The 23982-nt window shown below is 45.5% G+C and overlaps 4 protein-coding genes, 1 long non-coding RNA gene and 1 pseudogene across 6 annotated transcripts in view; 2 read left to right on the top strand and 4 right to left on the bottom strand.

Annotated features, from left to right (window-relative positions):
- LOC144697960 (uncharacterized) overlaps positions 1-23982 on the bottom strand; it is a 274230-nt gene that overhangs the window by 2837 nt on the left and 247411 nt on the right. The gene's annotated exons all lie outside the window — the stretch shown is intronic.
- Positions 1-23982, bottom strand: part of LOC144697288 (uncharacterized) — a 211873-nt gene that overhangs the window by 13281 nt on the left and 174610 nt on the right. The gene's annotated exons all lie outside the window — the stretch shown is intronic.
- Positions 1-23982, top strand: part of LOC144696980 (uncharacterized) — a 322849-nt gene that overhangs the window by 169535 nt on the left and 129332 nt on the right. The gene's annotated exons all lie outside the window — the stretch shown is intronic.
- Positions 1-23982, bottom strand: part of LOC144697362 (uncharacterized) — a 97220-nt gene that overhangs the window by 26896 nt on the left and 46342 nt on the right. The window lies entirely within an intron of this gene.
- The window catches only part of LOC144697445 (uncharacterized), a 296141-nt pseudogene that overhangs the window by 249579 nt on the left and 22580 nt on the right, over positions 1-23982 (top strand). The gene's annotated exons all lie outside the window — the stretch shown is intronic.
- On the bottom strand, positions 10521-16911 carry LOC144697276 (uncharacterized). Its single transcript, XM_078569224.1, has 2 exons — positions 16097-16911; positions 10521-10560 (listed from the first exon to the last, which is right to left on the bottom strand). The coding sequence occupies exon 1, from the start codon at positions 16817-16819 to the stop codon at positions 16313-16315; it is 507 nt and encodes a 168-aa protein (XP_078425350.1). The 5' UTR covers positions 16820-16911; the 3' UTR covers positions 10521-10560; positions 16097-16312.

Raw genomic sequence — 23982 nt, 5'->3', positions numbered from 1 at the left:
ACATTTCTGGCCAGCATTCCCTCATACTCTAATTTTTCCCTCCTTATTAGTCTTTTAGTGTCAATGTCTTTAAGAGAGGGAGAGGGAGAGAGAGTCCTGGGCCAACCTTTCCAGAGTCTGCACCCTCCCTGGATTCACTTCCTTTCCCTTCAGTTCCTGCAAAACAACAATTTCCCCCCAGAATGAAAAAAGAAAGTGTTTTACTCACAGATGTTGGACAGAGGAGGAAGTTTTAGTCCGTGTGAAGCTCAATCTTCATTCCCACAAAGCCCGCGCTCTGATTGATTGGAGGACCAGAGTCCTTCCGGTCCTCCAACTCCTCCCATTGGTCAACCCCCAGCATGCAGACAATGGGTCACCGGAAGCCTTCCTGGGCCCAGGATACCCCTTGACCCTATGCTGAGCTGAGCGGTTGGCCAATGGAAAACGTCATTGTACGCACATGCGCAGCTTCCACTCTGCCCCGGACATGCGCAGTCCCGGGCCGCCCGCCCGCGCGGCAAATAGAGCGGTTTCGCCAGCGCCAGCGCGGCGGATTGTGAGAGCTTCGGCCGCCATTACCCATCCGGAGCCCAGTCTCCAAACTCCTGGGACTGGGATGGAAAGGGGGTGGGGGGCGCAGGGCGCAGTGACCCCGCCCTGTCACAAAGTACATGTGGGTAGTCACTGGATTTGATTGTGGGCCTTAAACCAGCTTATATTTCACCCCTCCTATTTTTACTTAGTTCTGTTGAAGGGTCAGGAGGACTCGAAACGTCAACTTTGTTCTTCTCCGCCGATGCTGCCAGACATGCTGAGTTTTTCCAGGTGTTTTTGTTTTTGATTGTGACGTCCCCTTAGCAAAACAGTTTGTTAACTTCAGGTGTAAAGATTTAGACTGAAATAAAACGAGAAATACTGGAGACACTCACCAGGTCTGGAATCACCTGTGGAGAGAGAAACAGGGGTAATGTTTCGAGAATATGAATCTTTCTGTAGAGATGTAGACACCTCAGTGACATATTAGGGAGATCAACAACTAACAGAGGAGGTATTGCGGAGCAGTGGACACTGTACCAGCTTCTCAGCCAAAAGTTCCTGGTTTAAATCCCGCTCCAGGACTTGATGGCCAAGGACAGTGTCTTCACGATGCAGCCAAACAGGTTTAGTATCGAGTTATAAAACCTTTCAACACGCACCCATGAAAGGCATAGAGGTTCCTGGTTCTGCGATGTGATGTAAAGAAATCGAAATCTCAACCATTAATATCCATGGCTTTTTTTCATTCATTCATGGGATGTGGGCTTCACTGGCTGGGCCAGCATGTATTGCCCATCCCTAGTTGCTCTTGAGAAGGTGGTGGTGAGCTGCCTTCTTGAACTTCTGCAGTCTATGTTCCGTAGGTACACTCACAGTGCAGTTAGGAAGGGAGTTCCAGGATTTTGACCCAGCGACAGTGAATGAACAGCGATATATTTCCAAGTCTGGATGGTGAGTGACTTGGAGGGGAACTTCCAGGTGGTGGTGTTCGCATATATCTGCTGCCCTTGTCCTTCAAATGGTAGTGGTCATGGGTTAGGAAGGACTGTAACTTGCGTGTAACAGTGTGTGTTGCCACAGCAATTCACACTCCTCAGGGGCCAGTAGGCTCAGTCGCCTCGAAAGTGTGTGGATCAAATTGGTGCCAACAGCACAGGGATCGATCCTCGTTCCGGATGACGTGGGTTTGGGATCTGCCTCCATACCCTACCCGTGGTGCAGGTCATGATGCTGAGGGTCAGGTTCAAGGCGAAGAGAAGGGATTCAGTCCCTCATCGAGCTTTATTACATCCTGTGAGCTCCCAGCAGAGTGAGGTCATTCACCTGCTCCGTATGTGGGATTGGAGTCACTCATTCAGCCAACCTGCTGGCCCAGCGGCGAGTTCAGGCTGGCAAGAAGCTGTTTAAATGCTCCAAGTGTGGCAAGGGATTCACACGGTCATCCCACTTGCTGAGACACAACTCACGTGGTTACAGGGTTGGATTCTGCTGTTATTGCTGCTACTAATCACATCCAGGACTGAACCATGTTCACTCTGACAGTTGCGGTTTGTTTCTGCTGATGTTAATAATCCCTGTAACTGGGCTGGAGTTTAATAAACTGGGTAAATGTCAAATAAATCAGCTTTGTTTTGGGCACACAGTTTGTCAAGTCCTTGATGAAAAAAGGCAGGTTTTAAGCAGAGATTTAACGGAGGAGACAGAAGTGGAGGGGTTAAGGGTGGGAATTCTAGAGCTTAAGAACCTGACAACTGAAGACTGAAAGAGTGTCAGCCCTGGATTATGGGGGACTCGAGTCTCTGGAGTGGGGACTTGAACCCACGACCTTCAGACTCAGAGATGAGAGTATGAGGCTGACTGAGTCCTGGTGTTCGGGGAAGTGATGTGAAGTCTCAGTTGCCTCATTCTTCCTCTGTCCTTTGTTCCATTTCAGGGTCAGCAGATCAGCTGAGAAACTGGACAACAATTAAAAGGGGAAATAAGAAAGTTAAGAAAATAAATGTCTTCACCCAGAGAGTGGTGAGAATGTGGAACTTGCTCCCACACAGACGGTTGAGACGAAAAGCATAGATCCATTTATCATAATTTGAATATGTCCAGGGGGAAGAAAGGTGAGGCTTATGTTTGGCACAGCAGCTCATAAATACTCAGCTGCTCAAATCCCAGACGGAAACTTGAAACAACTGCCACATCTGGTTTGCAATTTGTGTTTTGCTTTTGTGATGCGTGCATTGAATTCAGTGGTACAAAACTAAATTAAACATTGTCACAAAGAGATATTAATGTATATAATGTTATTGGAAATTATGTTAAATTGGACTTGTAGTAGGGTCTGTGTCTGTGGGTGTGCCTGTGTGTGTGTCTTAATTGGATTGAATCCAGCTAGTCTAGGTGCTGTGATGCGTAGTAGTTTTGAGACGTTAAACAGTGAGAAAGTTAAGGTAAAGAGTACGTTTGCATTTCGTTGAATAAACCATTCAAAGGTTGGGAGTGAAATCTTGCACCTAGCTCGGAGACACCAAGCAATATGTTTATATTGCTAATAAAATTGGTACTAAGAAAGAGTATTAAATGTTAGAGGAGGTGGCTTTCAAAGGGCCTAGTGATACAATGAGAATTTCCATTCAAAGCTGAGGCTAGGTATTTATAGAAGATTTCCTGTGTGGAAGTCAGAGGCATGGAAGATCTTAGCCTGTAAGCCTGCCACTGTGTCTGCAAAGGAACAAATTGAAAGGAACCTCATTTTGATTTCGTAAAGTGAAAAATGCTTTGCCTGATGTCTGTTTAAGTCTATTGGTTATTGTTGCCTTAGTAGAGATTAATTTGGGAATTTGTTAAAAAGTTATTATCGTAGTAATTTGTAGCCATGTGCATGTGTTTAATTTGTTGTAAATTAATAAATATTTAATTTAGTTTGATATAAAAACCTCTCTAGACTTGGTGGTCTTATTCCATTTTATTTAGAGCTGCAACTCAAAACATACCAATTGAAAATATAGGTTATGACAGTTGTTTAAAGTTTCCCTCTGGGATTTTAAATAACTCAGCCTTCACCAACTGCTGTGTCATACCAACATTTATTAATAAAATAAATAACTTTAAGGACAAACATAGGTCTACAGATTACTACTATGATGACTCCAAGCTCCCCGAATTAATCAGGCTCCCAGTTACACCCCTGTGAAGGCAACAGTAAAAACAAAATGGATTTTAACAGACCCAGGCAAGGCACACAATGCCCTGGTCAGGGATATTCACACTGAATTCTCTTAGCTTCGGTTCTTATAGACAGCAGCTTGGTACATAGAGGCTGAAGGCTTTTCACACTTATTAGATCTTAGAATTCCTTCCCCTTACACATAACCTCATTTCCTTTATACATGTTTCTCCCTTTCTAATATAAGTCCCATTGTTCCAAAATGTCCTTGGACCTTACCTTCCTAATAATAAATTTTTTCATAGTACCAAAGGGGTTTGCATACACACAGGCCCTGAAATGAAGGGGTTTGTGGACACAGAATGTGAACTAAAGGGGTTTACATACACACAGGCCCTGAACTAAAAGGGTTTGTGTACACACAGACCCTGAACTAAAGGGGAAAGTGTACCCACCGACCCTGAGCTAAAGTGGACTGTGTACACACAGACCCTGAACTAAAGGGGTTTACATGCACACAGGACCTGAAAAAAGGGGTTTGAGTACACACAGTTACTGAGTTGCAGGGGTATTCATACGCACGATCCTGAGAAATATAGGTCCAAGTCAGGAGTGTCACACAGTGGGAAATTTCAACTGATGCCGTTCCCATGTGTCTGCTGCCCTTGTCATTCGAGCTGGTAGAGGCTGTGTTTGGAAGGTTCTATCGAAAGATGCCTGGCAAGTTGCTGCAGTGTATCTTGTAGATGGTACACACTGCAACCACAGTGTGTCAGCGGTGGAGGGAGTGAATGTTCAAGGTGATGGATGGGGCGCTGATCGAGTGGGCAGATTGTCCTGGATGAAATAGACTCTCCAATTTGATAAAGACTGGCTGAAAAATAATAATCGTTTGGGAAAGCACTGGTATCAGTGAATTAAAAAAAATTCAGTCAATTTGCAAAATATTTGCTCTTGAAAGATGTATTGGAACAAATCACATGAGATGTTTGTAGTTGAATTGAATGCCATGGCTCCTCACTCGGACACCTGACTGACAAGAGGCAGTGATTGGACAATGGCTGGAAACAATGAGCTGAAATGTTCTTCTGTGAGTGAAACTGTTTCTCTTTAACCCGGAATGGACTATGTCAGAGTTAAAGGCAATACCAGGTTCAATTACATTGAATATACAGCACAAAAACAGGTCATTCAGCCCACCCAATCCATGCCAGTGTTTATACTTCACGTGAGTCTCCTCCTATGCTTTCTCATCTCACTCTATCAGTGAATCGTTCTGTTCATTTCTCCCCCATGTGTTTATCCCCTTAAACGTATCTGGTTTATTCACCTCCACCACTGCCTGTGGTAGCAAGTTCCACATTCTCACCACTCTCTGGTAAAGAAGTTTCTCCTGAATTCCTGATTAAATTTACCATGGCCTCTAGTGTTCCTCTTGCTCCTACAAATGGAAACATTTTCTGTGGTTATTAAAATCTTTCAGAATTTCAAAAACCTCCATTGGCCCTTGTCTTTCCAAGTGAGAAGTGACCCAGCCTATTCATCGTCTCCGGATGGGTTAAACCTCTCAGAGTAAAAATCTGAAGACAAAAATGCTTTGTTCACACCTGAGCTCAGCACAGTGTGAGAGCAGGGACAGAGTCATAAGGGAGACAGGACAGGAAATTCACTGAGAATGGCTGGGCTGGGCTGTGCTGTGGGAATGAGATGGTTGATCAGACTGTTTATCGTAGGGGTCTTGGAGTTGGGGGCAGTGGGGAGTTCAAGTGGCAGCCTTCAGTAACAGAACAACCTGTATTTATATAGCACCTTTAATGTATAAACATGTCCCAAGTTTTTCACAGGAACATTTTGAAACAGATATTGACAAAAGATTTGATCAATTTGTTCAAGATTATGATTATGTCATAGAACATCCTACGATCGTTAATGTGATGTGGGTGGCTCATCCCAAATTGTCCTTGTTTTGAGAGCATTTAGAGTCAACCAGACTGCTGTGGGTCTGGAGTCACGTGTCGGCCAGATTTCCTTATTTCGAGGGCATTAGTGAAACAAATCAAATGGGTTTTTGCAACAATCAGCAATGGTTTTATGGTGGTCATCAGAACTTTAAATCCTGGTTTTTGTTGAATTCAAATTTCAACATCTGCCGTGGTATGATTCTAACCCGGATCCCCAGAGTATTACCCGGGGTCTCTGCAATATTAGTCCAATGGCAATGCCACTATGCCTCTCAAACTATATACCTCTGTGCCCCAGACATTCCCTCCCAACTATTGATTGTAACACTAATTCATCCGACTACTCTCCTCCTCCTTCCCCAATTCCCCTCTCCTGAAGGTGCTGACTCTCGGGTTCAGTTTCACACTCACTTATTGCCCTCCTCAATATGTCCCCTAGGTGTCTAAATCTTTAACAAAAACAGAAATACCTGGAAAAACTCAGCAGGTCTGGCAGCATCGGCGGAGAAGAACAAAGTTGACATTTCGAGTCCTCATGACCCTTCAACAGAACTAAGTAGAAATAGGAAAGGGGTGGAATATAAGCTGGTTTAAGGGGGTGGGGGGATGAAGGAGTTGTTGGGACAAGCAAGCAGTGATAGGAGCAGATAACCAAAAGATGTCACAGACAAAAGAACAAAGAGGTGTTGAAGGTGGTGATATTATCTAAAAGAATGTGCTAATTAAGATTGGAGAGCAGGACGAGCAAGGTAGCTCTAGTGGGGGTGGGGTGAAATAAACCATGGGTGGAATACATTTAAAAATAATGGAAATAGGTGGGAAAAGAAAAATCTATACAAATTATTGGAAAAAACAAAAGGGAGGGGGAAGAAACGGAAAGGGGGTGGGGATGGAGGAGGGAGTTCAAGATCTAAAGTTGTTGAACTCAATATTCAGTCCGGAAGGCTGTAAAGTGCCTAGTCGGAAGATGAGGTGCTGTTCCTCCAGTTTGCTGCCAGACCTGCTGAGTTTTTCCAGGTATTTCTGTTTTTGTTTTGGATTTCCAGCATCCGCAGTTTTTTGTTTTTATCTTTGTGTCTAAATCTTTACACCTGAGGATAACAAACTGTTTTGCTAAGGGGGTGTCACAATCAAATCCAGTGACTTGTACTTTGTGTCAGGGCGGGGTCACTACGCCCCACACCCCCACTTTCCATCCCAGTCCCAGGCGTTTGGAGACTGGGCTCTGTTTGAGTAATGGTGGCCGTAGCTCCCACAACGCCCCGCGCTGGGGAAACCGCTCTATCTGCCGCGCGGGCGCACGGCCCGGGACTGCGCACGTCCGAGGGAAAGGGGAAGCTCCGCGTGTGCGGTGAATGGCGTTTCCCATTGGCCAGTCGCTCACATCGTCATGAGAGTCAGAGGTTCTCCTTCGCCCCATTGTCTTCATGCTGAATGATTAGCTAATGGGAAGACTTGGAGGACCGGAGGACTCTAGTCCTCCAGCCAATCAGAGCGCGGGCTTTGAGGATTGAGCTTCACACAGACTAAAACTTCCTCCTGTGTCCAACATCTGTGAGTAAAACACTTTCTTTTCTCCCCCTTTCCATTTCTTTTCTCATTCTGGGGGGAAATTGTTGATTTGCAGGAACTGAAGGGAAAGGAAGTGAATCCAGGGAGGGTGCAGACTCTGGAAAGGTTGGCCCAGGTCTCTCTCTCTCTCTCTTAAAGACATTGACATCCTTTGCTCCCTCAGCTTGACATATTTATTTGTCTGGCTAAAAGGATGGTCTCTTTCCTAATGTTCACAATTAAAGGGATGGTTTCCCCAGGAGATGGCTGACATTTAAAGGGACAATAAATTAATAAAAGGACAGAGATATGTCTTGTGTCGTTATATGGTACATACTAGATATATTATCATTCTGTAATAAAGTACATTGATATTATTTATAGTCTTGTAATATAGTACTGTAGCTACGTTTTATATTTCCTGTCATAGAGTCATTACAGCTTAGAAGGAGTCCATTTGGCAACTTGAGTCCATGCCGATTCTCTGTGCAGCAATCCAGTCAGTCCCATTCCCCCTCTATCCCCATTCCTCTGCAAGTTTATTCCCTTCAAGTACCTGTCCAATTTCAATTTGAAATCATTGATCACCTCTGCTACCTCCACCCGCCCAGGCAGCGAGTTCCAGGTCATGACTAGTCGCTTCCGAAACAAAGTTCATCCTCACATCTCACTCCATATTTACAGCCTGCATGAACATTTTCATATCTGTGTCCACGACATGAAGCAGTGACCATGGATCTGTTGACCAGCATTGATCGCTCCTTCTGGAGAATTGGGAGGGTGTATATTCGGTACAGCTGAGTGAGAATGGGGAGAATGTGTCTGGAATGGACTTTGGGGGAATAGAAAGGAAGGAATGATACACTGAAACTAGACTTCTCTGTTCTGAATTTCTAAACTGTACTTACATTGATGCTATTTGTAAACTCCTTTTACAGGATACTAGAAGGGGAGGAATTGCAGACAGAAGTCACAACCCAAATTGCATGTCAAATCTGACAGAGTCACTTGATTTACCAGGACCTGAATATCATTGGCTTTTCAATGTGGAAGGAGAAATGTTTCCCTGTTCTGTCTGCTTCAAAAGGTACTAAAGATCCGTGTGACTGGAACAGCAGCAAGACACACACACACCCGAGTGAAAGTGTTCCAGTGCACTGACTGTCGAAAGAGCTTTAACCAGTTATAGTTGAAAAAACATCACACCATTCACAGTGAGGAGAGACATCATATATGTTCTGTGTGAGGACAAGGGTTCAACTGACCGTCGGACCTGGGAAGACACAAGGGCATCCACATCATGGAGAAACCCTAGGAATGTGGGGACTGTGGGATGGGATTCAAAACCCCATCGAAGCTGGAGATTCATCGACGCAGTCACACTGGGGAGAGGCCATTCACCTGCTTTGTGTGTGAGAAGGGATGCAGAGATTTATACACCCAGCGGTCACACAAGCGAGTTCACACCGGAGAGAGACCATTTACCTGGTCTGTGTGTGGGAAGCGATTCACTCAGTCATCCATCCTTCGGAGACACCATGTCACTCACACCAATGAGAGACCCTTTAAATGCTCTGACTGTGGCAGTGGCTTCAAAAGTGCTGCAGTTCTGAGGGTCCACCAGTGCATTCACACTGAGGAAAGACCATTCAGCTGTTCTCGCTGTGTGATGAGATTTAGCACGGCATCCAACCTGGGGACACACCAGCGAGTTCACACCGGGAAGAGGCCATTCACCTGCTGCGAGTGTGGGAAGGGATTTACTCAATTATCCCACCTGCTGCAACATCAGTGAGTTCATACTGGAGAGAAGCCATTCACCTGCTCTGAGTGCCAGAAGGGGTTCGGTGATTCATCTGACCTCCTCACACACCAACGAATTCACTCTGGGGAGAAGCCGTTCATCTGCTCCATGTGTGGGAAGGGATTCACTCAGTCACCACACCTGCTGAAACACCAGCGAGTTCACAAGTGATTACAGGGGTTGGATTCTGCTGTTATTGCTGCTGTTAATCACATCCAGGACTGAACCATGTTCATTCTGACACTAGGTGAAATGGGAGGGTCAGAGGGTTTCTTACTGCTGGACTGGCTGGTCTCATGACTTTGCTTTTAGTGGGCTGATGCTCTTTGAGCCTGGGAGTGCACATTTCCACTTAAATGATCCACAAAAGCTGATGAAGGACATTTATTTTATCCTGGGTAGTAAATGCTGCTTGTCCAGCTTGTGTTGGGCTTCTCGGGAACATTGCAGCAGGCCGAGGACAGAAATGTGAGCATGAGAGTAAGGTGGTGAATTATAATGGCAGCAACTGGAAGGTCAGGGTCATGCCTGTGGGCTGAGCGGAGGTGTTCCACAAAGAGGGCAGCAAACTGGGGACAGATGAATTAAAGAGAAACCATTTGGGTCCAGAACATTGTGCAGATCCTTTTACTCTGGTTGGCTTTGATCCTCAAGTAATTTTCTGTTTTTTTAACCATGTTCAATTTCATTAATAAACTTTTATCAGTAAAAATATTTGATTTTTCTGGACTTCTCATGATTAGATTTCTGCACTTTAAGGAAAGTGGGTGAGAGGGGTTAGCAGGCTTTTTAACAGAAAGTGAGTCCCTCTAAGGTGATTGGCAAAGGAGCCAGAGGGGGAGATGAGATTTTATTTTTGAGACAGCGATGTTAGAAAATGTGGTTCAGGGTGTCAATTAACCCTTTACCCCCTTTCCCAAACTCTGAAATGATTCACAGTGATAACCCTTATTGGTGACAATGGTTAGATTTTATTCATTATAAATAAGACCTGACACATGCTCATGTCTGAGCAGTCGTATCAATGTGCAGCAGCATTACCATTACACTCTGGGTAGAAGCACCATCTCCACGTAAATGCTCCCTGCTCTGCCCCAGATGCCATGGCACCAGTCAATGCAATATGTAAAACCTCTACAAATCTCTGTGCTCGGGGAATCCCTTCTGATACTTTTTTACATCACAAAGTCTATGGAGAAGGATTTAACCCAATCATTGCTGAGCTAACATTTGAACGGACCAATTACAAAACCTGTCATTGAACCATCTGTACCTGCCCAAGCCACGTCAAAACTCTCAAACAATTGGCTTCCCACGCTCCGTCCCCAGTACAGGGAGTCAGTATTCCCATGCGTCCCACCCAAGTGTCGTCTAGGATTCAAGGCACTCTTGTTTTCTCTGTCCTCTGGGAGGAGTGCCCTGCAGTCAGCATCGTGGTGAAGCAGTCTGGGAAGAGCGTCCTGCAGTCAGCATCGTGGTGAAGCAGTCTGGGAAGAGTGTCCTGTAGTCAGCATTGCGGTGAAGCAGTCTGGGAGGAGTGCCCTGCAGTCAGTTCTTGGTGAAAATAGCTAGAGTGACATCACAAGACAGCGTGAGAGAGCGGCAGAGAGATCAGAACCAGCGCGAGTGCGGGGAAGCTTCAAAAAGTGACGTCAGCACAAAGTTGAGAGCTGATTGGTGAGCAGTGAGTAAGTGTTTTTCTCCAGTTTTTCATAGATTAAGCTAAGGAAAGATTCACAGAATCAAACAGTGCAGAAGAGGCCCTTCGAGTCTGCACCAACACGTGAGAAACACCTGACCTACCTACCTAATCCCATTTACCAGCACCTGGCCCATAGCCTTGAATGTTATGACGTGCCAAGTGCTCATCCAGGTACTTTTTAAAGGATGTGAGGCAACCTGCCTCCACCACCCTCCCAGGCAGTGCATTCCAGACCGTCTGTTTCGTTACTACAGATCTGTTACGTTACTAAACTTTTATCAGTAAAAATATCTGATTTCCTGATTAAATTTATTCACTTTAGGGAAAGTGGGTGAGAGGGGTTGGCAGGCTCTTCAACAGAAAGTGAGTCCCTCTTAGGTAATTGGCAAAGGAGCCAGGAAATAATACACAAAGTAAGAACTAGTGGTGGAGGGTGTAACATATCAGCATGGATAGAGGATTGGTTAGCGAACAGGAAACAGAGAGTAGGCATAAATGGGCCATTTTCGGATTGATAAGATGTGACAGGTGGAGTGCCACAGGGGATAAATGCTGTGCCCTCAACCATTTGCTATGAATATAAATGAATTGGATGGTGGGATTGAATGTATGGCAGCTAAATTTGCTGATGTTATAGGTATGTAAGAAAATAATTTGTGAAGAGTAAGTGGGCAAAAGATTTGGCAGATGGAGTATAATGTGGGAAAATGTGAACTTGTCCACGTTGGGTGGAAGAATTTAAAAAGCATATTATTTAAATGGAGAGGAATTGCAGAACTCTGAGGTACAAAGGGATCTGGGCGTCCTGGTACATGAACCACAAAACGTTATTATTCAGGTACAACAAATGATTACGAAGGCAAATGGCATGTTGTCATTTATTGCAAGGGGAATGGAATACAAAATTAGGGATGTTTTCCTGCAGCTGTACAGGGCCTTGGTGAGACCACATTTCGAGGATTGTGCACAATTTTGGTCTCCTTATTTAAGAAATGACACAATTGCTATTTAGTAGTGGAGGCTGGGTCACTGAATATTGTTAAGGCTGAGTTTGATAGATTCTTGATTGCCGAGGGTGAGAAAGGGGACAGAGGCGAGGAAGGAGAGTGGAGTTGAGACCATAATCAGATCAGCCATGATCTTATTGAATGGTGGAGCAGGCTTGAGGGGCCGAATGGCCTACTCCTGCTCCTAATTAGTATGTATTAACCCTTTATCCCCCATTCACAAACTCTGAATTGATTCACGGTGATAACCCTTTTTGGTGACAGTGGTTAGATTTCATTCAGTATAAATAAGACCTGACACATGCTCATGTCTGAGCAGTAGTATCAAAGTGCAGCAGCATTACCATTACACTCTGGGTAGAAGCACCATCTCCACGTAAATGCTCCCTGGTCTGCCCCAGATGCCATGGCACCAGTCAATGCAATATGTAAAACCTCTACAAATCTCTGTGCTCGGGGAATCCCTTCTGATACTTTTTTACATCACAAAGTCTATGGAGACTGACTTAACCCAATCATTGCTGAGCTAACATTTGAACGGACCAATTACAAAACCTGTCATTGAACCATCTGTACCTGCCCAAGCCACGTCAAACTCTCAAACAATTGGCTTCCCACGCTCCGTCCCCGGTACAGGGAGTCAGCATTCCCATGCCAAGCAGTGAAAACATGGTGGCCTTGACACCCAGATGTCGTCTAGGATTCAAGGCACTCTTGTTCTTTCTGTCCTCTGGGAGCTGTTCATCTCCCTGTTCCCACATAGCAAGTCATCTGTTCTCAGCTCTGCCAGATTTCTGCTGAAGTTTGGCCCCTTTTACACCTTTCAGATCAATAAAACATTTGGTCAATGAAGACCCAAACCACAATTTCCCATCCTGTCACCTGTCAACTATCCTCACCCAGAGAGTAATCACAACAGGAATAAAAACAGGAGAAGTGTAACAATCAAATTAAAAATAAATGCACAGCCAGTCATAGTTTTTATTTAGTGTTCACTAATTAGCAAGAAAACCCGAAGTAGGGGGTGCCCCAGGATTCTTACAGCCCACACCTTGAGGGGGAGGAGAACTCTCTCTCTGACCCCTCACTCAATTTCACTCTGTTATTTTCCAGTTCTGGTCTGGTCCCGCCTGGGGCAACATCTACTCAATCTTTTCTTCTCCTGAAGGAGCGCTGTGAGTTCTAGGTTACTAGTACATAAGGACATATGCTTCAAGCAACAGATCAAGCATGGATGTAAAAGATTCTCCAGCTCTCTCCTTACCCCTGTCCAACTTCTGGAGAGTTCTCACTCAGTATTATTTCTACCAAGCCCTTAATTGACCCAATCCAAATCTTTATCTCTGTTAGTTCAATTTTAGTCACTTTTTGACCATGACCAGTGTGTTTAATTCTATGCTGATTGTTTTAAAGTCAGTTTCCCTCTGGAGTATGTGTCAGTGCTTTGATGATGTCAAAATATTCTCATTCTCATGGTCACATTAACCATTTCATGTCATGTTGTTTGTCAAGTAGCTGGGTATGTTTGGGACCCGTTCCTTAGTCCACTTCACCATGAATTTACGCGTCCTATTGTCTTCACATGTAACAAATCACATCTGCACACTCACACCGGTATCCCGATGTCAGGCCACATATTCTGAACTTTCAGGTGTGCTTATCAAAAGACCAAAGTGAGTGTCTGTCTTTGCTTATCTCCCCCTGTTATGATCCTGATATTTCAGGTGGTGGCCAGGCTGTCAAATGTGGTTTTCTTTAAAACAAAATTCATAGGTAAGGATGTAAATATCTCCCAGAGAAATCTATCAACTTATTCATCTCATCTACACCTCCCTGACTTTCACTAGAATGTAGGTGGATACCAGATTGATACATTCCACTGATCACCCGGGTGAGTTACTCCAATTCCTTTACTGTCCAAGACAATATATTCATCATGTCTTTAAAACAGAAATCAAACATTCCCAATTGATTTCCGGTATTAACATAGTTTTTTTTTATTTTAGATGTCAGTCTGGGGCTGTTTTCCTTGAATCCGGCAGGTTGAGGGGAGATTTAATGGAGGTGTACAAGATTATGACAGGTTTAGATAAGGTGGACAAAGAAAATCTGTTCCCATTCGCTGATGGTACAAGGATGAGGGGGACACAGATTAAGGTTGTGGGCAGGAGATGCAGGGGGATGTGAGGAGGAATATTTTCACATAGTGAGTGGTAATGACCTGGAACTTGCTGCCTATGAGGGGGGGTGGAAGCAGAGACGATGAACAACTCCAAAGCCAATTGGCACTTAAGGGAATTATGGGCTTGATGGGCTGAATGGCCGCCTTGTATGTGCTAATGACTCCATGATCCAAAAAGAGAAATTTCAGCTGCTCCAGTCTCTCCAACTTACTGAAGTCCCTCATCCCTGGTGCCATTCTCGTAAATCTCCTCTGTTCCCTCTCTAAGAACATCACATCTTTCCTAAAGTGTGGGGCCCAGATATCGGGTTCCATTCTCGAGGGATAGAATTGAAAAGCAGGGAGGTTATGTCCAATTTGTTTCGAACCATGGTTAGACTACACTGGGAGCACTGTCAACATCTGTGATCTCCATTTAGAAAAAGGAAATAGAGGCATTGGAGAAGGTGCCACACAGATTCACAAGAATAATCCCAGAACTGAGAGCATTTAACCCTCAGGAAAGGCTGGGGCTGCTTTTCTCTAGAAAAGAGACGACTGAAGGGTCACCTGCTGAAAGTCTTTAAGATGAGGAAGGGGTTTAATAATCCAATAGGGATTTCATGAGAAACCTCTTTACCCAGCAAGTGATGAGAATGTGGAACTCGCTCCCACAGTGAGTGGTTGAGGTGAATAGCATGAATACATTTAAGTGGAAGCTCGATACATACATGAGGGAGAAAGGATAGAAGGATATGCTGATGGGGGGAGATGAAGAGGGGTGAGTGGAGGCTCATATGGAGTATAAATACTGACAGAGACAAGAACAAAGAACAAAGAAAACTACAGCACAAGAACAGGCCCTTTGGCCCTCCAAGCCTGCGCCGATCATATTGCCCGTCAACTAAAACATTTTGCACTTCCGGGGTCTGTATCCCTCTATTCCCATCCTATTCATGTATTTGTCAAGCTACCTCTTAAACATCACTATCGTACCTGCTTCCACCACCTCCTCTGGCAGCGAATTCCAGACACTCACTACCCTCTGCGTAAAAAACTTGCCCCGCACATCTCCTCTATAGTTTTTTCCTCTCACCTTAAATCTACGTCCCCTAGTAATTGACTCTTCCACCCTGGGAAAAAGCTTCTGACTATCTACTCTGTCCATGCCACTCATAATTTTGTAAACTTCTATCAAGTTGCCCCTCAATCTACGTCGCTCTAGTGAGATCAAACCGAGTTTCTCCAACCTCTCCTCATAGCTAATAACCTGCAGACCAGGCAGCATCCTGGTAAACCTCCTCTGCACCCTCTCCAATGCCTCCATATCCTTCTGGTAATGTGGTGACCAGAATTGCCCGCAATATTCCAAGTGTGGCCTAACCAAGGTTCTATACAGCTGCAGCATGACTTCCCAACTTTTATACTCAATACCCCCGCCAATGAAGGCAAGCATGCCATATGCCTTCCTGACTACCTTATCCACCTGCGTTGCCACTTTCAGTGACCTGTGGACCTGTACACCCAGATCCCTCTGCCCGTCGATGCACTTAAGGGTTCTGCCATTTACTGCATAATTCCTGACTGTATTAAACCTTCAAAAATGCATTACCTCGCATTTGTCCGGATTAAACTCCATCTGCCATTTCTCCGCCCAAGTCTCCAACCGATCTATATCCCATTGTATCCTTTGACAATCCTCTTCACTATCTGCAACTCCTCCAACCTTAGTGTCGTCTGCAAACTTACTAATTAGCCCAGTTACATTTTCCTCCAAATCATTTATGTATACCACAAACAGCAAAGGTCCCAGCACTGATCCCTGTGGAACTCCACTGGTCACAGCTCTCCATTCAGAAAAGCACCCTTCCACTGCTACCCTTTGTCTTCTATTACCAAGCCAATTCTGTATCCATCTTGCCAGCTCACCTCTGATCCCGTGCGACTTTACCTTCTGTACCAGTGTGCCATGAGGGATCTTGTCAAAGGCCTTACTGAAATCCATGTATATAACATCCACTGCCCTTCCATCGTCGATCATCTTTGTCACTTCCTTGAAAAACTCGATCAAGTTAGTGAGACACGACCTCCCCTTCACAAAACCATGCTGCCTCTCACTAATACACCCAACCAATTGAGCCGCCTGGCCTGGCCCTGAGCTGTGGACTCAATGGAACAGAGACAAATGTATTTATTTTAGATCTACCTGTCGTGGTAGGAAAAAGACAATTTACCATCCAGGATAAAAGAAATGTGTTTCATCACTGTTGCAGATCAATTCAGTGGAAACGTGCACTCCCAGGTTCAAAGATCATCACTGGAAGCAAAGTCGTGAGACCGGCCAGTCCAGCAGAAAGAGACCCTCCGACTTCACCAAGTGTCAGAATGAACCTGGTTCAGTCCTGGATGTGATTAACAGCAGCAACAACAGCAGAATCCAACCCCTGGAATCACTCGTGAACTCGCTTGTGTCTCCGCAGGCTGGATAAATGAACAAATCCCTTCCCACACACAGAGCAGGTGAATGGCCCCTCCCCAGTGTGAATTCTCTGGTGTTTCTGCAGGCTGGATAACTGAGTGAATCCTTTCCCACACTCAGAGCAGGTGAACGGCCTCTCCCCAGTGTGAACTCGCTGGTGTGTCTGCAGGCTGGATAACTGACTGAATTTGTTCCCACACACAGAACAGGTGAACGGCCTCTCCCCAGTGTGAATTCGCTGGTGTGTCAGTAGGTTGGGTGACTGAGTGAATCCCTTCCCACACTCAGAACAGGTGAATGGTCTCTCCCCGGTGTGAACCCGCTGGTGTGTCAGCAGGTGGGATGACCCAGTGAATCCCTTTCCACATTCAGAGCAGGTGAAAGGCCTCTCCCCAGTGTGAATGCGATGATGAATTTCCAGTTCAGACGGGAATCGGTATCGCTTCCCACAGTCTCCACATTTCCACGGTTTCTCCATCGTGCGGTTGTCCTTGTGAATCTCAAGGTTTGACAATCAGTTGAAGCCTCGAACACACATGGAATACTTGTACAGTGTCTGTTCACTGTGATGTTTTTTCAGGCTTTTTAACTGATTAGAGCTCTTTCCACAGTCAGTGCACTGTAAGATTCTCACTTAGGTGTATGTGTGTCTCGGTGCTTTTCCAGTCAAAATAACATTTAAAATATTTTGAAGCAGACAGAACAGATAAACATTTCTACTTCCAGATTCAAAGCTTGAGAGTATTCGCATTCCAATGAATCAAGCGACACTGTCAGATCTTGACATGATGTTTGTTTTGAGATTTTTGTCTGAAAATCCTCCCCTTCTGATATCCTGTAAAAAAGAGTTTGTAAAAAATCAGTACATCATAACATTTTAGAACTGAGAATTCTAATTCATGTGGAACATTCTTTCTTCTGTCACCCCCCAAAAGGTGTGAATCTTTGTCCCACACACTGTCCCTCCATTCTCACTCTGCTTTACCTAATATACACCCTCCCAATTCTCCTGGTTCATGCTGATTGACAGATCCATGCTCACCGCTTCCTCTCCAGGGCACAGAGACCTGAAAATCTTCAAGCAGGTGGTTGACCACATATGTGTCTATTTTAAAGCATGAAAAATGTGTCATATACTGCACTGTATCACTTGCTTAAGATACAAGGGGAATGTGAAGAAGAACTTTATTTACCTCCGAGTAGGACAAGGGCAGCAGATGCATGGGAACACCACCACCACTTGCAGGTTCCCCTCCAAGCCACTCACCATACTGACTTGGAAAGATATCGGCTGGTCCTTCTCTGTTGTTGGGTCAAAATCCTCGACATTCTTCCCTAAAAGCAATGTGGCTGTACCTCCACCACATGGACTGCAGCGGTTCAATAAGATCGCTCAACACCACCTTCTCAAGGGCAATTAGGGATGGGCATTTAAAATGCTGGCCTAACCAGTGACACCCAGACCCTGTGAAAGAACATAATGAAAATGTAGACAGCGCGCAGTAATGACCTGGAACTTGCTGCCTAAGGGGTGGTGGAAGCAGAGAAGATCAATCATTTAAAAGTGAAGTTGGATGGGCACTTGAAGGAAACTTCTGGGAGAGAGAATGAAGATACTGAGGGTGAATGAGACTGACTGGATTGCTCTCCAGAGAGTTGGCACAGACTCGATTTGCTGAATGGAGTCCTTTTGTGCCATAATGACTCTATGACTGGAAATATATAATGTAGCTACAGCACTTTATTACAAGACTAAAAAAGAAATGGAAAGGCGGAGAAAAGAAAGTGTTTTACTCACAGATGTTGAACACAGGAGGAAGTTTTAGTCTGTGTGAAGTTCAATCTTCATTCACACAAAGCCCGCGCTCTGATTGCCTGGAGGACCGGAGTCCTTCCGGTCCTCCAAGTTTCCCCATTGGTCAGTCCCTCAGCCTGAAGGGAAGGAGCGGGTTCCCCCGCACATGCGCAGCTTCCCGTCTCCCGAGTGGCTTCTCGCTCTGGCCGGAGCCGGTTGCCTGGAAACCTTGGGCTCGAGGAGGAGGGGAGGAGGAGGAGGTGGAGGGAGGGGGAACAATGGGTGGGGGCGGGGCTCCCGTGTCCGCGCGCCTGGCCTGCAGACTGGAACCCTGGTTATATTGAAGGGTCATTCGGACTCGAAACATTAACTGTTCCTCTCCGCCGATGCTGCCAGACCTGCTGAGTTTTTCCAGGTATTTTTGTTTTTGTTTTGGATCCCGAGGACGTCACCGCGGAGCAGAGTGATTCCTATTGGCTGATTCAGGACGTCACAATGCGGAAGTTGGATAATGAGCTTCAGACTAAAACTTCCTCCTCTGGGCAACAGCTGTGAGGAAATCAATGTTTCCCCCTTTCCATTTCTTTTCTCATTCTGGGGGCAAATTGTTGACTTGCAGGAACTGAAGGGAAAGGAAGTGAATCCAGGGAGGGTGCAGACTCTGGAAAGGTTGGCCCAGGTCTCTCTCTCTCTCTTAAAGACATTGACATCCTTTGCTCCCTCAGTTTGACACATTTATTTGTCTGGCTAAAAGGATGGTTTCTTTCCTAATGTTCACAATTAAAGGGGTGGTTTCCCCAAGAGATGGCTGACATTTAAGGGGACTATTTCCGGGTGATTTACTGTCCTGTATTTTAAGGGATTGCTCCTTAATTTGCCTTTTGTCCTGCATTTCTAGGACAGCCTGTGGGAAACTGATCCCAGGAGTCTCCAGGGCGAGTCTGAGTGATTCGAGTGGGATGGTAAGTGAGTGAATTGGCCAGCAGAGAGATGATGATGTTGTGACTGAACAAGATAAGTTGTAAGTTTTAGTTGATTTTAAACTCCATCACTCCCACTATTATTGTCTGAAGACCCCTTTTCCCCACCCCCTCTCATATTGAAACACAGACACCCGCCCTCAACCCTCTCTCATGGTCACCAGCATCCCACCAACACCCTCCCCCAGCCCCATCGTTGAACTGTCCCTTATTTTATTTAATAAGATTTCTGCCCCCTGGACAGTATAGTAATAAAGAACATAGATGCGTCTAATGTTGTGATAGGGGACATTTTAGCATGTTATTTATGGTTCTGTAACTAAGTTCATTTATTCTTATTTTTAGTTTTGCTTAAAAAAGGGACATGTCAAAGCTTTTCATCCTGCACTCATCAGGACACTTCACAAGAATATCTCTACCAATCAAAGTCTCCTAGCCAACCAATCGGCACTCTCTTCACATACAATATAAATTGTTGTTTTCCCCTTATATTTATCTTTTTGCAAAGTGTCCTGATGAGTGTAAAACAAAAAGCTTCAGCATGTCTCTTTTTTCAGCAATACTCAAGCTCTGTACGGCCAAAAGACTATTTCTAGTTTTGTAATATAGTACTGTAACTATGTTATATATTTCTCATCATATATTCATTACGACACAGAAGGAGTCAATTCAGCAACTCAAGTCCCTGCTGACTCTGTAGACCAATCCAGTCAGTCCCATTCCCCCTCTATATCCCCATTCCTGTGCAAGTTTATTTCCTTCAAGTGCCTTTCCAATTTCATTTTGAAATCATTGATCATCTCTGCTTCCACCACCCTTGTACACAGTGAGTTCCAGGTCATCACAACTCACTGCTGAAATACAGTTCTTGCTCACAGCCCATGTGTCTCCAATCATGTAATAGAGTACCATACCTTTTAAGTACAGTATGATTGGGTGTATACCGGGTAGATTAAATTTAGAATGGAGAGAGTGTAGCAGAGTGAGAATACAGGGACTGTGTGTGGGGTGGAGATTTGCAGCTTTTGGGGAACGAGAGAGGGTACAGTGTGCTATAGGCCGGACGATGTTGGTAGGGTTCCAAATGTATGCTTTGTGTCATTGTTCACAAGTGAGAGGGGTGACGTGCGTTTGGAAATCAGGCAGAAGAACTGTGATGTAATTAAAGAAATTAGCATTTAAAGGGAGGAGGTTCTCAGTGGTCTGACAGGATTAAGAGTAGATAAATCTCCAGGCCCGGATGAAATGTATCCCAGGCTGTTGCGTGAGGCAAAGGAGGAGATAACAGGGGCACAGGCAATAATTTTCAATACCTCTCTGGCCACAGGAGAGGTGCCAGAGGACTGGAGGACAGCCAATGGGGTACCGCTATTCAAGAAGAGAGGAAGGGATAAACCAGGGAACTACAGGCCAGTCAGTCTAACCTCAGTGATGGGGAAACTATTGGAAGCAATTCTGAGGGACAGACTTGGAGAGGCAGGAATTAATCAAGGACAGTCAGCATGGTTTTGTTTAGGGGAAGTCATGTCTGACCAATTTGATTGAATTTTTCAAAGAGGTGACCAGGTGTGTAGATGAGGGCAATGCATTTGACATAGTCTACTTGGACTTCAGCAAGGCTTTTGATAAGGTACCGCGTGGGGGACTGATAACGAAGGTAAGAGCCCATGGGATCCAAGGCAATTAGGCAAATTGGATCCAGAATTGGTTGAGTGGCAGGAAGCAGAGGGTGATGGTTGAGGGGTGGTTTTGTGACTGGATACCTGTGTCCAGTGGCGTTCCACAGGGATTGGTGCTGGGTCCCTTGCTGTTTGTGGTATATATAAATGATTTAGGCTTGAATGTAGGAGGGCTGATCAGTAAGTTCGTGAATGACACGAAAATTGTTGGGGTGGTAAATAGTGAGGATGATAGCCTTAGATTACAGGTGGATATAGATGGGCTGGTCAGATGGGCTGATCAGTGGCAAATGGAATTTAATCTGGATAAGTGTGAGGTGATGCACATGTGCAGGACAAACAGGGCACGGGAATACACTCACGATGAATGGTAGGACCCTGGGAAGTACTGAGGATCAGAGGGACCTTGGTGTGCATGTCCACCAGTCCCTTAAGGTAGTGGGACAGGTAGATAAGGTGGGTAAGAAGGCATATGGGATACTTGCCTTTATTAGCTGAGGCAGAGAATATAAGAGCAGGGAGATTATGCTGGAAATGTATAAGACCGCTGGTTAGGCCACAGCTCGAGTATTGAATGCAGTTCTGGAATCTGCACTGTAGGAAGGATGTGATTGCACGAGAGAGAGTGCAGAAGAGATTTACCAGGATGTTGCCTGGGCTGGAGAGTTTTAATTGTGAGGAGAGATTGGATAAACTGGGATTATTTTCCCTGGAGCCGAGGCGATTGAGGGGGGACATGATTGAGGTATATAAAATTATGAGGGGCATAGACAGGGTAGACAGGAAGGAACTTTTCCCCTTGGTGGAGGGATCAGTAACTAGGGAGCATAGATTTAAGGTAAGGGGCAGGTGGTTTGGAGGGGATGTGAGGAAGAATTTTTTCACCCAGAGGGTGGTGGGAATCTGAAACTCACTGCCTGAAAGTGTGGTAGAGGCAGAAACCCTCATAACATTTAAGAAGTATTTGGAGTGCACTTGCAATGCCATGGCATACAAGGCTATGGGCCTAGTGCTGGATAATAGGATTAGAATAGTTAGGTACTTGTTTGACCGGCGCAGACGCGTTGGGCCGAAGGGCCTTTTTCTGTGCTGTAGACCTCTATGACTCTATGAGAAATTAGAATTGCCTGCTCTGAATTTCTATCCTGTACTGACAGTGATGATTTTTGTAAACTCCCTTTTACAGGATATTAGAAGGGGAAGATTTGCAGACAGAAATCTCAAACCAAACGTCACATCAAGATCTGCCAAACTCATTTGATTAAATGGGACCTGAATATCATTGGTTCTTTGAACCAAGCAGGGGAAATGTTTGTCTGTTCTGTCTGCTTCAAAAAGTTTTAAGCCTCAGTGTGACTGGAAAAACGCCGAGATACCCACACCCAAGTGAGAGTGTTCCAGTGCACTGACTGTGGAAAGAGCTTTAACCAGTAACACAGCCTGAAAAAACATCACCATTCACAGTGAGGAGAGACTTATACATGTTCTGTGTGTTGTCAAGGCTTCAACTGATCGTCGGACCTGGAGAGACACAAGGGCACGAGCACCATGGAGAAACCGTGGGAATGTGGGGACTGTGGGAAGGGATTCTGTTCCCCATCGAAGCTGGAAACTCATCGACGCAGTCACACTGGGAAGAGGCCGTTCACCTGTTCTGCCTGTGGGAAGGGAGTCAAAGCCCCATCTCAGCTGGAAACTCATCGGCGCAGTCACACTGGGGAGAGGCCATTCACCTGCCCTGACTGTGGGAACAGATTCAGACAGTTATCTAGCCTGCAGTCGCACCTGCGATTTCACACTGGGGAGAAGATGCCATTCGTCTGCTCTGTGTGTGCGAAGGGATTCGCCCACTCATCCAACCTGCTGACACATCAGCGAATTCACACCAGGGAGAGGCCGTTCACCTGCTCTGAATGTGGGAAGGGATTTGTTAATTCATCTGAACTGCAGACACACAAGGGAGTTCACGGTCGGGAGAGACCATTCACCTGCTTCCAGTGTGGGAAAGGATTCACTCAGTTATCCAATCTGCAGTCACACCAGCGAGTTCACACTGGGGAGAGGCCATTCCACTGCTCTGACTGTGGGAAGGGATTCAGCCATTCATCCAACCTGCAGAAGCACATGCGAGTTCACACAGGGGAGAGGCCGTTCAGCTGCTGTGTGTGTGGAAAGGGATTCACTCAGTCATCCAACTTGCAGAGTTCACACCAGGGAGAGACTGTTCACCTGCTCTGAGTGTGGGAAGAGATCCAGTCATTTATCCAGCCTGCAAAAACACCAGCGAGTTCACACTGGGCAGAGGCCATCCACCTGCTCCTTGTGTGGGAGGTGATTCACTCATTCATCACACTGGCTAAGACACCAACGAGTTCACAAGTGATTCCAGGGGTTGGATTCTGCTGTTATTGCTGTTGTTAATCACATCCAGGACTGAACCATGTTCATTCTGACACTTGGTGAAGTGGGAGGGTCGGAGGGTTTCTTTCTGCTGTACTGGCCGGTCTCATGACTTTGCTTTCAGTGGGCTGACGTTCTTTGAGCCTGGGAGTGCACATTTCCACTGAAATGATCCACAAAAGCTGATGAAGGACATTTATTTTGTTCTGGACAGTAAATAGTGTTTTTCATACCACGACAGGTAGATCTGAAATAAATACAGGAAGTTTAGGAAAACTCAGCAGGTCTGGCAACATATGTGGGAGGGAGAAACAGCTAACTTTTCGAGTCCAATATGACTCTTCTTCAGAACTAAGGAGAGGGGGAAATGTGATGGGGTTAATACTTCGGAGAAAGGGGGGAGGGTCAGATAGAACAAGAGGGAAAGTCAGGGATTGGTTAGAGGGCAGGCAAGATTAAATGCAGGTTTCTTTTTAAACTGACACACTCCTATCCTCATAGGCAAATCGTCCAGCAGGAGCATGAGCCAGCACGAGCCAGCGGACTGGGGGGCAGGAACTCCCAGTGTGGACCGAGGCTGCTTCCCTTCAGAGGCCACTGAATCCATTGTGGGAAGTGGCCATTTAAAGAGGGTACCTTGACTTGCTCGCCTGAGAATCCAGCCCTTTTCCCCCTGTGTAATGCTGGCTGAGAATAGACATCGGGGCTGCTCAATGTACTGAAAGTGATTTGCTTTTGTTCTCTTTGTCTGAAACTAAACTGGAAGGAAAGGGATAAAATTCTGAAA

This window comes from Cetorhinus maximus, chromosome 23, assembly GCF_964194155.1.
Source record: "Cetorhinus maximus chromosome 23, sCetMax3.hap1.1, whole genome shotgun sequence".
Lineage (NCBI taxonomy): Eukaryota > Metazoa > Chordata > Chondrichthyes > Lamniformes > Cetorhinidae > Cetorhinus > Cetorhinus maximus.
The sequence above is the reverse complement of the archived record's forward strand: the minus strand, read 5'-3'. Positions and strand labels throughout refer to the sequence as shown.

Coding starts and splice junctions, on each gene's coding strand:
- LOC144697276 (XM_078569224.1), bottom strand. CDS start 16,819: ATGGAGAAACCGTGGAAATGTGGAGACTGTGGGAAGCGATACCGATTC.